General features: G+C 30.6%; 1 protein-coding gene across 1 annotated transcript; it reads left to right on the top strand.

The window, feature by feature from the left end:
• The first annotated feature begins 10338 nt into the window (after nucleotides 1–10338).
• Nucleotides 10339–15084, top strand: LOC123227451 (BEL1-like homeodomain protein 7). Its single transcript, XM_044652244.1, is given in 7 exon segments — nucleotides 10339–11173; nucleotides 11458–11511; nucleotides 11906–12561; nucleotides 12563–12823; nucleotides 13445–13824; nucleotides 13929–13989; nucleotides 14141–15084. Coding segments are annotated over 5 exon segments (2025 nt in total). The 5' UTR covers nucleotides 10339–11173; nucleotides 11458–11511; nucleotides 11906–11928; the 3' UTR covers nucleotides 14831–15084.
• The last annotated feature ends 986 nt before the right edge of the window (nucleotides 15085–16070 follow it).

Below are 16070 nucleotides of genomic sequence, written 5' to 3'. Positions count from 1 at the left end.
CATTGGCTCAACCTACTAAAAATAAGTAATAGCAACCCCCAAAAATATAATTAAAAATTAGAAAGAAGCAATCACCTCTATCAGTGACATAAAGTATATAAAGATTAACATTAATGGAATATGAATGTTATTGATAATCGAGTTTGCACCAACATGATATACATTGAATTTAGATAGATTCAAGTGTAAGAATATGAAAAAACACAAGAATATGAAGGTGATTGCACATACTTCTTATCAATTAGATGACTATAAGATTTAATATCTGGTACATGATTTGGAGTTAACAGTTATAGTATTCATATTAAAAATCTAACGACACTATATTTATAGAGTTAAAAGTAATATTTACACTTATCATAGGAGCATGCAAGACTTATTTATCCAAAAAGAGTTGAACATACGATAAAGAAAGTGGTTAGAGCTAATTAAGGACTATAATTGTAAGATCAGATACCACATGGGTAATGTTAATGTTATTGTGTTAAGGTTTAATTAATAAATTTAATGTCAAAGACTTCTTCTATACCTTTTTGAACGAAAACTTTCAATTAGTAATATTGTTGTGTTAGGATTTCAGAGAGAGTATCTATCCAATATATAAGAGAATATTGTATCATCTCATCAAATATTTAATAACAAAAAAAAAACTCATATTGAATTATCGATCTGAACCATAACTTGTGAAGTATATTGAATTATCTTTATTAATCACATGTAATTCACCTGTAAACTTTTATTAGATTATTTAATTACTTATTTTTAACTAAACCAAAATTATAATTAATGTTAACCCATATTTGAAAAACTTTCTAACAATTTTCCTAGTTATCAATTTATAGTGAACGAAGTTTGAGTTAGATGTACAGCTGCCTTCGATAGTTGGTGGCTTGACCAGTGGTGTTGTGTTGGCTTGATTGGTGTTGTTATGATCCCGATGTGATATTATACTTGCGAATACTGAAAGAAGTGATTAAAAAAAAAAGAAGCAAACATATCATGTTTGATAGATTATGGTCTTCGTTTCCTGTTTGTGGTTTTCAGAAGAAACTTTGTCCTCCCCGAGGGTCTCTACTTCGACCTGCGGACTAAAGTAATGCTTATACGCATTGTCCTTAGAAGTCACATATACGACCTTGACTGAGAAAGAGTTTTGTCAGCGTAACAGATGCACATGTCGAAGCAAGGCCAAGGTCCTCTTGTTCTTCTCATTCATGGCTTTCCTCAACTTTGGTCTTGCTGGGATTACCAAATTAATCACTTGGCTGAACATGGTTTTCATGGTGTTGTCCCAGATATGTAAGGCTATGGTGACCCAGATTGCCATGGAACCCCGCATCACATCTTATACAGTTCTCCAGCTTGGAGAAGATCAGGAAAAGATATATCAGTGTAAAGGCTGGTGTTCTTTCATCGTTTTCTCTATAACTCTGCTTTTTTAGCTTTCTCGCCAAACCTGATCTGAGTTCCATTATAGTGTTAACTTAGCATCAAACTACAATTATGACATTGTTGCATGAAACACAGTCTGGGAATCAGAAGCATTGTTGATTTGGCCACATAAGAACACGTTTTCAATATGCAATCTTAAGATCCCCACAGCATTAATTTTACAACTTTTTACGCATACTTTGGTTGGTGGTGAGCACTAAAGGCATTTGTGGTGGGTCATGCATGACTGGGTGGCTTAACTTGCTTGGTACCTTTGCCTCTTCAGGCCAGATAGAGTAAAAGCACTACACATTGAAGACCTTCAATTCTCTGCTAACAACTTCTACACAACTGGTTTCCCTGGAACCTTGTACTACCAACTCGCCATGGCCATGTAAATTTGAGCAAGTTATTGAAGTAGTCATAATCCAGGATGGACATTTTTTTATACAGCAAGAGAAAGCAGAGCAAGTTATTGATGAAATTCTGTCCTCCTTCGATCACTGAGAAACAATTACTCTCTGTGAACAATAATTTTTCTCGTGCAAAGTTAAATTGATGGTGCATGAAAGTCAGCCTTATTGAATTGATAGAAGACATGAGTTAATGTGTGTGTGCGTTTTTTAAGTACACTGGGGGGACAATGACTCCAACTCTGATAGAAAGATGGCCTGATGGCTTTGTTCAATGGTTGTTGGCTATGGTAAGTTTGAATGCAGCTTTTTGAGAGGCCCACGAGTTTTTATTGTGCTGTGTGTGTGGTCCTTGTTAAAGCAATTAATGAAGGGGACTGTATTTTGAGGAACTATGGATATGGTACTTGCAAGGATATGGAGCTTTTATAGAACTTGAATTTCCTCACATGAATTGGTGAAAGTTTTATACGTAAGGAATGTATGTATAATCAGCTAATACATATATGTTATACTGTATATGATATACATACGTAGCCTTATAAGTTATATATTTTTTTTTTTAATCATGAAAACATGTTTATATTCGGTCAATAAAATCAAGTCTTTGACTCGTCCTTCTCTAAACGAAGAGAAGATTTTCCGGTAAAAATAGAGATCGGGACAAAGACAACTAAAATCCCTACAGTAAGGGATAAGACAAAGACGAGAATAATTATATTTTCGACCAATCTACTTCCTGACTTATCCATTAACCTATATATTTCTTAAATTCTTATACATTAAATTACTTTTAAAAGTTTTAAATTTTTATAAATATGTCATAACATTTAATAAATATTATTTATTTTTCTAGTAGGGAGGGAGAGGAGAAAGTATGGAGAATGCTCCCCAAGTGTATAAAGAGGGGAGATAATATAATTTGTTTTTACTTGAAAAGGATGGAGATTCTCAATCTTTCCTGTATCAAGTATGAGACAGGGGCGAAGAAAAGTTTCCTCTATGAAAACAGGAACAAAGACAAGTACAGAAATAAAAATGAGAATAAAGATAAAGATTAAAATGTTCAACCCTATTTGTCTCGTTGTCATTTCTAATAAATTTCATTCAATTCAAATAAATTACTATTTTAATTTTGAATAGACTTTCACTCTCTAATTAAACAAAATTTCAAATAAAGAATAAATAGGAAGCTGACACAAACCAAACTTAGGATTCATAGACGAGCACCATGTTTGGTTTTTTATGCATTATAGTGAAAGTCAAAATTAAGGTTAGGTTAAAAGAGAGATCACAAGTGTCGAGAGTGCCAAAGAGTCTTTGTAATTTGAATTACCCCATCAACCCTATAAGATTTGATGGAATAATAAAAGTATCCACATAGTTTCTAAAATAACAAACATTTCCCGCTTATGGATTCACCACTAAAACATATTTATTCGCCAAGTAATTCTATGTATATAAATTATAACTAAATAAAAAATATATATATATAAAAATATTATTTATATATTTATTTTATATATTCATAATATATATATATATATATATATATATATATATAATTTTATTGTTATCTATTAGAATTTGTTTAACACATAAAACTAAATGAGAAGGGGGTTTCTGTCATCCAAAAGATATAGAGGGATTTTTAGTGATTTGATTAAACATTGCGGTGATAATGGAATCTATCAACCAAACAAAATATGCACACACATCACAACTACACGCGAAAACAAGAAACTTTCCTCCTTGTGGTTCCCACAACCATTATCCAATGGGACCCAGCCACGTCAGTGCTTACACATCCAGTCTTGGATTTGGAGCTCCGGAATTCATTGTATTTACTAATGGTCTAATTTTTTAAAGCTAGAAGAGGGCCCGCTTGGTCACAAGGATAAATTAGTATTTCAAATTGGCGAAAGGACTTTGTCCCACCAAAGTATGCATTATTTAATTTTAAAAACCGTATTTATCCATTTATAGTTGAAGTTGTAAAATTTCTAAACTTTAAAATTTTATCGTATTTTTTTTTTAAATCTTAAAAATTGATAATTTTTTCTTTAAATTAAATTTTAAAAAATTATATTTTTTTCTTCAATTTTTTTTTTAATATCTAATCACTGTCTTTAACACTATCATCAACCATTTCTCTTTTTTGATGATTCTTTTTTTTAGACGATGTGATATGACACCAAAAAAGTTAGAGTTTTATTGAGATAAATCATCAAAGAAAAAGAGAACCATTAAAACAGAAAGACAATTAGCTAAGACATTGAAAAAAGTGATTAGATATTGAAACTGAATCTTATGGAGAAAATATAAGTTTTAAAAATCTCTATTAAAAAAGAAAATTATTAATTTTAATAATTTAAAAAAATAAAATTTTAATTTATTTTTAATATTATATATAAAATAATAATTTAATTTTTAAAATAATAATATTTAATTATTTATAAATAAATAAATAAAAATTTTAAAATTAACATGTAAAAACTTTATAAAGCAACGTTGGTTGGGCGAGGATAAGTCCGTTGGCCTTTCAAATTAAGATAATTTCAATAATTGCAAATGCAACGTGTCGATACCTCGTCGACTATTAATATTATAGAATTTTCCGCTTACTTGTCAACTCAACAAGAAAATCTTGCTTCAATGAACCGATGATGTATTTTGAGTTTATTAATTTTTTTTTAATAAATAATTGCATAAAATATTTAAGGTTAATGACAATTTCTTCCCAATGGTTTGAGGATAGTACTAATACACTCAAAGCTTTTAGATAGTGACAAATACACCCAAAATTTGTATTACTTTACTATATTATCCTTTATTGCTCTAAATGATAGCTTAGATGACAAATGTAGGGATGCCCCAACAAGAAAGCATTGATTTAAAATATATATCGAAATCAAACTCTTAATTTACTTGATACAACTGTAAAGTCAATCACTAAATTTGAAGTTCTATTTATTCGGTATGATTAGTTCAACTTTAAATGAATAGTTTGACTAAAGGAAAAGTATATTGTTAACAAAAAAAATAATCTTTATCAAAATATATACCCTAAGTTTGTTATAATACATACTAAAAAGTTAAAATAATTTGGATAGGGAAATGTAACAAAAGATTTACCCTAACATTTAATATTGTTTAAAAATCAATAAACTGTATATACATAATTGATATATACAAGTAATGTGTCATTATGTGATTAAATAATTTTGAATCAAACTCTAAACCCTAATTGCCACCGTCATCTCTTATTGGAAGGATTCTAACTCACGTTCCCTGTCCCAAAGCACGTAAATAAGAAACAGTACTATAACAAAGATAAAGTAATCTCAATCATATAATGACATATTATTTATATACTAAAAACATATACACATAGTATTACTTTAAAAAAAAGTATAAATATTATTTTCTTTTTTAAATAAAAAAAGAAAAAATAACTATTGATATAAGATTATTGAATCACAAAAAAGAAAAAAGATATGATCAAACCGAATTCATATACAAAGTCAAATACAATTCGATGAAATCTATTAACACGAAACATTTATATATGGAATAGAAGTATTTTACTTGTTGGGGTAAGCTCTTGTCACTATTAAATTTAATAATTAAAATAATATAATATAATATTCCTTTGAAGAGATGTCACACAAGCTACCATTAACATAGTTTTATAATAAAGTAATAATTAAATCGATTGGCATGAAACATGGGGCAAGAACATTGGATAAAATATGAAGTTATTATATGTAAATAATGCATGTTTTTTTAACCCTTATAAAATGAGTAATGATCTTGCATCATTTCTTACCCTACACTTTATCCAATAGAAGAAATATTTAAATGAAATGTATTTTACCAAATTATTATATTGATTGCCATATTAAAATAAACAACGATTCTTGTTTGGAAGAAAATCACTACTTACGATGATGATATTTGACTACACTCATTTTCGACAGTCTCACCGTCGCCAAAGCTATGCTGATTTGGTGAGGCCAATCGCCATCTCAAGTAATTTACCTTTTTAGCCAAAAGACTTATTCCAGTTTTGTTCATTCCAAAATTTTCAAATCTTTCTTATATAATACTCAACTTATGTATCTTATTATATATTAAAATTTTAATTTTTTATATTATATAATATAATATTTAAAAAATAATATAATATAATAATATATTAACATATTATAATTTAGAAAATATTATAAACTTCTTTCAAAATTTAAGATTTTTTATATATATTTTTATTATATCATAATTTTATTTAAAAAGTATATCAATCTATATCAGTAATATGTATTATATCATAAGATATGATTGTCTTCTATAATACGACTATTATATCATATTAATTTAATACACTTCATGATATATATTATTTTCTATCTATATCGTATTATATGATACGTTTGGTATATCATAGGATAGTGATAAATACAACCTAAATACCTATTCATATGCTATTAAAGTTAACAAAATTTGTTAGTTTTAAGAGTAAAATTGTTATTGAATCAGTAATACTAAAAAAATAAAATTTTATCTTATTTTTTCTTTAAATCTTAAAAATTAACAATTTCTCATAAGTTTAAGTTTTGAAAAATTATATTTTTCTCGTAAGGTTTTGATTTTTTAGTAGCAATTTCCCAATAAATGATTATTTTCTATAGTGCTTTTTTGATGATATCTTTCTCTTTTTAATGTTTTCTCTGTTTTTTAGTTTTATTTTTTGATATTTTATTTATTTATGATATATAAAAATCATTTTTGTTTAAATAATTCAACGTTGTTTAAACAAAGATAAAATCGTAATCATTTCCATTTAACTTTGTTAATTCATTACGTTCATTATACTAATTTTGACACATCAAAACACATAAAAGTCTGTCAACCTTAATAATAAAATCAAGATATTATTAATTTGCGATGGAAGGAAGTTGGACACCAACCACATCATGCCTACAATTGATAATCCAATTAAGGCCCCATGGCTTAATTCTAAAATCATTTTAGCTACTCAAGCTAATTCATTTATTTATTGGTCTCTTTTATTTTCATTATTAGCTAAGTTTTTATGGAAAAAACTTCAATAAAAAATTATTTTATAAGCAGTAAAATTATATGTATATTTTTATTCATAATTTTATATAAATATAATTTGATATTATATTATTTTTAAATTTTAATTATTTAATTAAATAATAATATATTATTATTATTATTATTTATACACAAATTATACAAATATAATTGCTCTTTGACAGATGTTCAGGCTCAAGAACCACAGGCACAATCTCCGGTCCCTACTTGGAAAAGTAGCTATTAATTAATTAATAAATAGAACAAAGTTAAAAGTAAAAGATACAGGCTTGTCAGCAGACCAGAGTAGATCAGAAACGACAGATATAATCGTACGTCTGAGATTCAATCTTGGGATTTCACGCCTATCACCTAATCATAATCTCAGTTTATCAATCTACTTTCATTAGATTGCCTTTTCACGAAACTCAAGGCCACGTGTCCGTCTCTGCAAACGTATACATTAAGCCCCTACGTCAAGCCGCGTGCCACCTCTCAAGCCATTTTCCGTTGCCCCTTCATTTCCATTAAATTACTCTCACCCCCCTTGCTTAAAATTTCAGCCAATGGGGTTGGTAATGGTTAGCAGGCAAACCATTTCTTTGATTTTTTTCATTTTTCCTCCGCAGGTTTCAAATACTAACAAATACACCCAAAATTTATCATATAAATACTGTAATGCCCTTTATTTAATTATAATATTATTTGTCTAGTTAAGAAATGATAAATACAATTGGAACTTAAAAATTTTGAGTGTGTGTCATGCTTCAACTTATTTATTGCTTTAATATTTGGGTTAGTTTGAAATTAGTAATAAAAATATGATAGTTTTACTAGTCTTCATTATTAATTAATAATTATACTTTTTTTATTTACTCTTAATTTATTTATAAGTTTTTTACTTATAGAATGACCTCAAAATGGACCTACTCCTTTTAATACTTTAATCCCCATCCAATAACAATATGACTTAATTTGAGCTATCTGAAATTTATTTATAACTAGGCTACCGCATAAAATTTTGTGATGTGGTATTGGGAGGAATGGGCTACTCCTTTTAATACTTTTATGGTATTTGACTTGCAACTTGAATTGAAACCAAATTATATTAAGCTTAAACAAAGTTAAATTTGAGCTATTTCCTACTCATTCAACTCGTACTTGAGCATACCCTTATTCAAATCCACCCCGACCACCTAACCCTGTATATGAATGTAGGGATAGATTTGAATCAAATTGAGTCTGAATACCCTCTAACTTAAGTTTAATTCTTATAAAAAATAATTTGATTTAAGTTTAATAAGTCAAAATTAAATATAGCACAAGTTCAAATCAAATAAAATATAGTTCAACTCAATTCAATTTTGAGTTCATGATTTTACTTTATAGCTTAGATTGTGGTTTGATTTTGTAATTCATTGACAAAATAATATGTTTTACCTAACAATGGATAAAAAATGTCGTTTTGATAATTGTTAACATAATTCAAATTAAGTTATGAGTCAAGTTTAAACTAAATAGAACTATTCTCAAACTCGTGAATAAAATCAAACAAACTTTCTTTAACTTGAGTTTAACTCGATTTTAAAATCAAACCAACCCTCTTGACTTAAACATAATTTAAATTTGAGTTAAACGAATTCAAGATAAGTCGAATTGAAACGAATCACCTTTTGAGACCGAACCAATTCCGTTCGGATTCAACCTTGTATGAATGCATGGGAATCCAACTTACACATATTATTCCAATTAAATAATGAGATATTATCATTATTATTTATTTTAAATTTATATAAATACCAAATAAATTTCAATTTTCATTTTTTATTCAGCATCACCTAAAAGTCATGACTATTTCAAAAAAGTGAGCCTGCATTTGGAATCTTAACCTCCACTCACATAGCCACTTTAGCAAATGCATAAGGCCTTTAAAAGGATGAAAATGAAAAGAAAAATAAAGGTAAAATCATTAATTTTTCCTGGAAAAGAATATCACATTATTAGTGTCATTTTAGTGGGTTAGGCCAGTTATTACCTTCCAATCCTATATTTCTAATCAATCACCAAATCACCCCAACACAATTTTTCACCCATTACTTTTTTTTTTTTCTAAAATTTTAAATTTATTAAAATAAATATAATATGTTTAACATATTAAGTTATTATTGCTCTTTTATCGAACAACAAATTTCGTCATAATGGAAAATTAAGCTAAATATATACGATAATTTGATAGACGGATTTTCTCTTAAATGTCCATGATATTTAAAAATTAAATGTTATTAAATATACAAATTTTTTATACAAACGTTTTCATCGAAATTGATGTGTTATAGAATGAATAGATGAATTTGTATACATAGTCAAATCAATAGATACTAATGCTGCAGTAATAAAAAATTTAAACCATATCGGGTTGTATTCGAGAGTTTTTATACATATTTTATATATAACTTTTACAATTTGTCTCATTATTTATAAACAATACTTATCACCATGAAATAAATTTTTTTCATGCTTAATGTGAGAAACTTTGACTTTTCACATTAAAGGTAAAAAGAATGAGTTATTTTTAAAAATTTTAAAACAATCATAGTTAGTTAAATTTAACTGTACTAAGGGTGTATTTAATTTGGATAATATTTTATTATAAAAAATTAAAGATTACCATAAATATAGAGTACTTAAAAGACTATTAAATTTAAATTATTACTATATAATAATATTTAGTAAAAATTAATAGGTATAAATAATTACTGTATTTGATTAGAGTTAATAAGAGAACACAAAAATATTATTTTACTTAAATATCTTTGATATAATCATTCTAAAATATTCTTCTTGTTACTTATTATATTAATTGAAAATGAGGTAATTTTTGTCTTAAAAAATTAATAAGTAATGATATAATTATAATAAAATCAATATTACCGTAGTAATTTTTTAATATTTAAGGTAAATGTGTTAATAAGATTATTTTTTATATTACCTGTTACTAATAGAAGATTATTAAAAATTTTTATTATCTGATAAAATAAATAAAATAATATAAATAATAAAAAATAGATTACCAAAAATAATATTTATGTTCCTTAACCAAACACTGCCTAAGTACCATAAATAAATTAGCTTTAATATTATATTTTCTTATAAAATATTTATATTTTTACTTTTTAGAAATATGTACTAAAATTAATGTGAGATTATTATGATAATAATGGACAATTAAGAGGAAAAAAGAAAATTGTTAGGAAAAAATTTGAGGAAAGATAAGGGGTCAAAATGAGATCAATTATTAGTTAGAAGAAAAAGACAAAACAGTGATATGGGCACCTAATGTGGCTGGTGCGCCTTTAATATTTAAAACAACAATATAAAAAAAATAAAGTAATCAAAGAAAAAAAAAAAAAGAAAAAAAGAAAAAAAGTTTTATGGTGGATATTGCATTGCAGGCAAAACCAAAACCAAAACCAAAACAGAAGAACCAGACCTTCTATGACCATGAAGCTTTTGAGTTTTGAGTTGAGTATGGTGAAAGAGACAGCGAAGCCGTAGAGGGAGAAAGTTTGTTTTAGACTAAAGAAGAAGAGGAGGTTTAAGAGAGGGTTTTAGGTCCACCAACTGGTGGTTAGAAGATTGATCTCTTAACCAAACATATCTCTTCATCACCACAAACAAATCATCAGCTAACAACACTAAGGAAGAAGGAGGAGAAGAAGAAGAAGAAGAAGAAACTTGAGCAACCACTAGTTCAAACTGCTACTGGGTTTGGAGCAGGAACCAGAAAAATACTTAAAAAAGTGAAAAGTCTTTCAAAAGAGAGGAACTTTATCATCACTCTCTTTCAGAGAAAGCAAGAACTGTGTTCGTGTGAATCTTTCACGTGGGAATTGATGGAAAGAGAATAAATGATTAGAAAAGAAGATCAAAAGTGAAAATTCAATTATTGTTGCTGTTATTATCACTTAATTAGCTTGTTCTTGGAACCCAAAAACAAAAACACACACACACAGTAAAAAGCTCTTGTTTTTCTTCTTCTTTTATGTTGTTTTTGTTGTAGTATTATGAGCAATATTTTCAATGAAAAGTGAAGTGTTGTGTCGTTGTTTTTGTACTGGGTTCTTGGGATCAGAAAGCGATTTGTTTTGTGAAGATTGTGTTATCAGCGGATCTGGTGGTGTCTTCAAACTTTTGTGTTCCCCACAACACCCACAACTGTTGCTTGTTTCCAGGTAATTTTTTATTCTTATTTTCTTGACTTCTTCTTCATTATCTTTGCTTGCTGCTCGTGAATAGCTCTTATTTATTTATATATTTTCTGATGATGAAGATGATCATAAGAATGTAAACTTAACTTTTTTTTTAAAAATTTTTCTAAACCCCTTAGGATTTGCTTACAGATTATAGATTTGTCTTTGTTTAGGGTTTTCTCTTTGTTTCTTATCTCTTTGATTTTTCTTAAGTATTATGTCTTAAGGGGATTTCTGGGTTTGTTTCCTGTTTTAATTTTGTTCAGTTGATGAAGAAATAAGATTAATGAAGAAGTATCAGTCTTGTGGGCTCGAATTAAGTAAGGAAACGTTTTTTTTAATACAGTTTTTGGATATTTTCTCTTTCCTGATGTATACAAAAAGTATTTTCTTTCTTTTGATCATGTATGTACATTTCATAATCATGCATACAAGGATTTATAATTATAAGCTTCAGATTATGAATTCCTTAAGCCACTAGTACAATCTTCTTTTCATGATAATGGATATTAGTGGCTTTATTTCATCGGTTTGTTCAAATTTGTTTTGATGAATTGCTCCTTCTTTGTGTACTTTTCATGGATTCTGGTTTAGGAATTAACTACATATGTAAGAAATTTGTAATTATTGATGGCTTGAAGCCTGGAAATCAATATTAATCTTCATTTTCAGCTCCAACAGTAAACATCTAATTTGAGACGAACATTGTTGCAGAAATTTGTTGAGATAATACAAATATGGCCACTTATTACACTAGTTCAAATAATCAAAAGGAGGCTGCTCCTATGATCTATTTAAGGGATTCTTTGCCGGGTTCTTACTCAGAGGCACCTGTTCTTCCTGGTAATGTGATGATGTACATGAATTCAGGGTCTTACCCGGATTTGCTAGCAGGAAGTTCTCAGCAGCAAAATAACTGCATTGATATTCAATCTGTGGAAACTTCAGAATCAACCCCACAGCAACAAGAAATCTTCTCGAATCTTGGTGGGTCACGAATTGGGGAGCATGAGTTCAATGCATGGAGGGACAATAGAAATGAGATGTTAGTTATGCAACCAATGGGTGGCCCTACGAATATTCTACAAGGTGGACAGAGTTTGCATGGTCAAGGATTATCCCTTAGCTTGGGGACACAAATTCCATCTGGAATCCAAATGCCTTCCATCCCCTACAGAAATCCCAATTCAGGCTTTGCTTCATTCTTGAGCTCGAATTCATTGATTACAGGTGACGGTGGCAGGAATAGCTCTTCCAGAGATGAACAAGCAAGAAACGTTGAATATTTGCCGGTTGCTTTCTCTGGAGGTAACCAAGAGAACAAAGGTGATGTGTCTCCTTATGGGACGTCAAGTGTTTCAAGAGCCATCCCCCAATTCCAGGTATCTCAAGGCAGCACGACAACTTTTAGACGAAGTTGTTAATGTTCGAAAAGCTCTAAAACAGCCTGATGGTGAGAAAAGCCAAGGCACACATGAGCAGCGGATGAAAAGTTCCAAGGAGACTGATTGGGCTTCAAGTAATGCACCATCGAATCAAGAATCTGCTGGGAACCCACTGAATGAACTTTCACATGCTGAAAAACAAGAACTGCAAAACAAGTTGACAAAGCTTTTGTCCATGTTGGATGAGGTAAGATCAATACACAATAGTTCTCCAAGCTTTTTACTGAGGCAAAATTTTCTCTTCCACTTGTTTGGTGCCTATGCAACTTTCTTGGCAATCATCAGCTTTTCAGCTTCAACACTTGAATTTTAAAATCTAAATTGAAAGAGTGAAAAAATCTCAGTGCACAGATTCATCAAAGAAGAAAGAAATGTAAGATTTGTCTGTAATTATTGTTAATTACTGATGCTGTGGAGGAAGCAGAAACCACCACTTATTACAACCAATACTATGGAATTGTCCCTAGGATTGTTGATGGTTTTTTCTTGGATGACAGAATTCTGAACTTTTGAGATTCTGACTATGAGTTTCTTGCACTAGATAGAACCTAGCTTATCTAATCTTTTAATAGTAATGCTCTGAGAAGGAAGTTGTAGACTTCCTGTTATTAGGGCCAATACTTCTATGACTTCTAACAGAAATGTTATTATTTTGTGCTTTAAAGGTGATATTGTTCCGGTCTATTTTTATTAGGTAGATTGTTGCAACATCTCATTCAATTTTATTTCTCATTTTCTCTGTTTATTGCATTTGCGCTCTATTTTATTTTTTCTTTGAGAATTTGCAATCATAACTCTATTGTGACAGGTTGATAGAAGGTACAAGCAGTATTACCACCAAATGCAGATTGTGGTATCTTCATTTGATGTGATTGCAGGATGTGGGGCTGCTAAACCATACACTGCATTGGCTTTGCAGACTATATCCCGCCACTTCCGGTGCTTGCGTGATGCTATCACTGGCCAAATTCAGGCAACCCGTAGAAGCCTTGGAGAGCAAGATACTTCAGAAAACGGTAAAGGTGTTGGCATAACTCGCCTCCGATATGTGGATCAGCAGCTCAGGCAACAACGAGCTCTTCAGCAACTTGGTATGATGCAACAACATGCTTGGAGGCCACAGAGAGGGTTGCCTGAAAGCTCTGTTTCGATTCTTCGTGCCTGGCTGTTTGAACATTTCCTCCATCCGTAATCCCTGATTTACTCTTATTTTCTTTTTCATAGTTTGCTTGTTTTCTGCATATATCTCTTACTACTTCTATGTACTGATTGCTATATTTGATGTCTGCCAGTTACCCAAAAGACACTGATAAAATCATGCTTGCAAGACAGACAGGCTTGACCAGAAGTCAGGTAAAACAAACTAATCATTTTATGATCCATATACAAGGCAGACATGAGAATGTGTTGTGCAGTGGCATATCATTGAAAGATATCACAAAATTTTACATCTGATCTTCATGTTTCACCCTTGTAACTTGATGAAATATGTTGTCTTGCTCAGGTTTCGAATTGGTTTATAAATGCTCGGGTTCGTCTTTGGAAGCCTATGGTTGAAGAGATGTATAAAGAGGAATTTTCTGGAGCTGAGATGGACTCAAATTCTTCATCTGAAAATGCTGCCAAAGCAAATAAAGGTGATACAATGACCTCGGAGGACAGGGAGGAAGATTTGCAACGGAGTGGGAGTTCAACTGCCACTGAGAGATGCAGTACTGGACAAATGACAGATTCCAAATCCAATCAAGTTCTCGATGTAGAAACAGCAGGTGCCAGTTTCCATAACGGGGCATGCGGAGGAGCTGAAACCGAGTATGGGTTACTGAAACTGAGGGATGAACAAAGGTCCAATGTTGATGAAAGTAGTCTCTTCCAGGACCCAATGGTTCATTCAGACGGGGGCAACAACAGGTACATGGCAGCTGCCGCTGCTGCTTACCACATGTCAGAGTTGGGCCGGTTTGGGAGTGGCAGTGGGGTGTCTCTCACATTAGGCTTACAACATTGCGAGGGTGGTAACCTACCGATATCTGGTGGAACCCATCAAAGTTTCATTGCCATGAGAGGAGATGATATATACAATGCTGCTGCATCTTCTGTAGGGACTGAAACAGCAGATTATGAATGTATAAATAACGGGAACCGGCAGTCCAGGTTCAGTTCTTCCCATTTATTACACGATTTCGTAGCTTGAAAACCAACTGCTTTGCATGTTCACCTGAAAAGAAAGTTCAGGCTTTTCATTTAGGTAAACCAAAGAATTCTAGTCTTCTGGATGAGGAGACTTAGAACACAGTTGTAATATATCAAGAAATTGGTTGGTTAGCATATTTGTAAAGATAAGATACATAATTTTTGCCTTGGGTATTGGCTAAGAAAAAAGAACCAAAAAAAAAAAAAAGTCTTGATTTAAATAAAGTTAGTAGGGATTGGCTTGGCTTATTGTCATTCAAAGTTTGCTTATATTTTAACCTCTAAGATGCCTATATTTGTCTTATGGTTGGTGTTCATTGTTGCCAAGTCAGTTTCATAATCAGCAACAGCAAGGGAGAGAAAGAGACAGATTCCATTGACTGGGAAAGTTTTGAAGTTTTCTCTTTAAGTGTGACCACTAAAGCTATAACATCTTCCTCTCTTACCTACTTTGTTAAAATAAGTATTTTTTTTGCTTGTTTTTCACAGCTCTGTTATCAATCAAGGTTAGTTTTATACTTCTACCTTCTCCATTGCTTCATCTGTTGCCTTCAAGAGGGTGCTGTTTCCGTGCTCTCTGAGAAAATAATTCCGGAGGTGAACCGCAGGAGGGAGGAGCAACTCTCTCAATAATAATAAATTTCCCGGTAATTTTAGAAAATTGTAACAAATACCGACCAACACTGGCAAAATTGTCTCAGATTTTACAGGGGGTACAAAAGGACCAGAAAGTGAAGGCAAATGATATGCATATTGAAGAGGTTTAGGGTCCCAAATTCTAAGGGCCGATAACATGTAACTATCAATGCTGATTTTATGAAAATCTTCCATTTCAATATAGAAGATCCACTTTTCTTCTGTGGATTCCCTCTTTCAAATACATTTAAATATCGACATTGACATTTAATTAGGTATAACTAAAGCAGAAACTTCCACCCTCTTCTAATGAACAACTAAATTTGACCCTCTAGAAATCAGAAGTAAAAGCCATTTTCAAATTTTATTAATCTCCACTCTATCTAAGCCCCCCAAATTCGTAGCTGATATTGAATTAGTCTCCAAATTTTTCACAATTTGCTTGTTTTCTGCATAGATCTCTTACAACTTCTATGTACTGATTGCTATATTTGATGTCTGCCAGTTACCCAAAGGACTCTGATGAAATCATGCTGGCGAGACAGGCTGACCCATTTTAATATTACAAATCATTTTGTGTTCGGATATTCAGACAGAAAGTAATT

Source organism: Mangifera indica, chromosome 10, assembly GCF_011075055.1.
Source record: "Mangifera indica cultivar Alphonso chromosome 10, CATAS_Mindica_2.1, whole genome shotgun sequence".
Taxonomy (NCBI): domain Eukaryota; kingdom Viridiplantae; phylum Streptophyta; class Magnoliopsida; order Sapindales; family Anacardiaceae; genus Mangifera; species Mangifera indica.
This window is presented reverse-complemented; position numbering and strand designations above follow the sequence as displayed.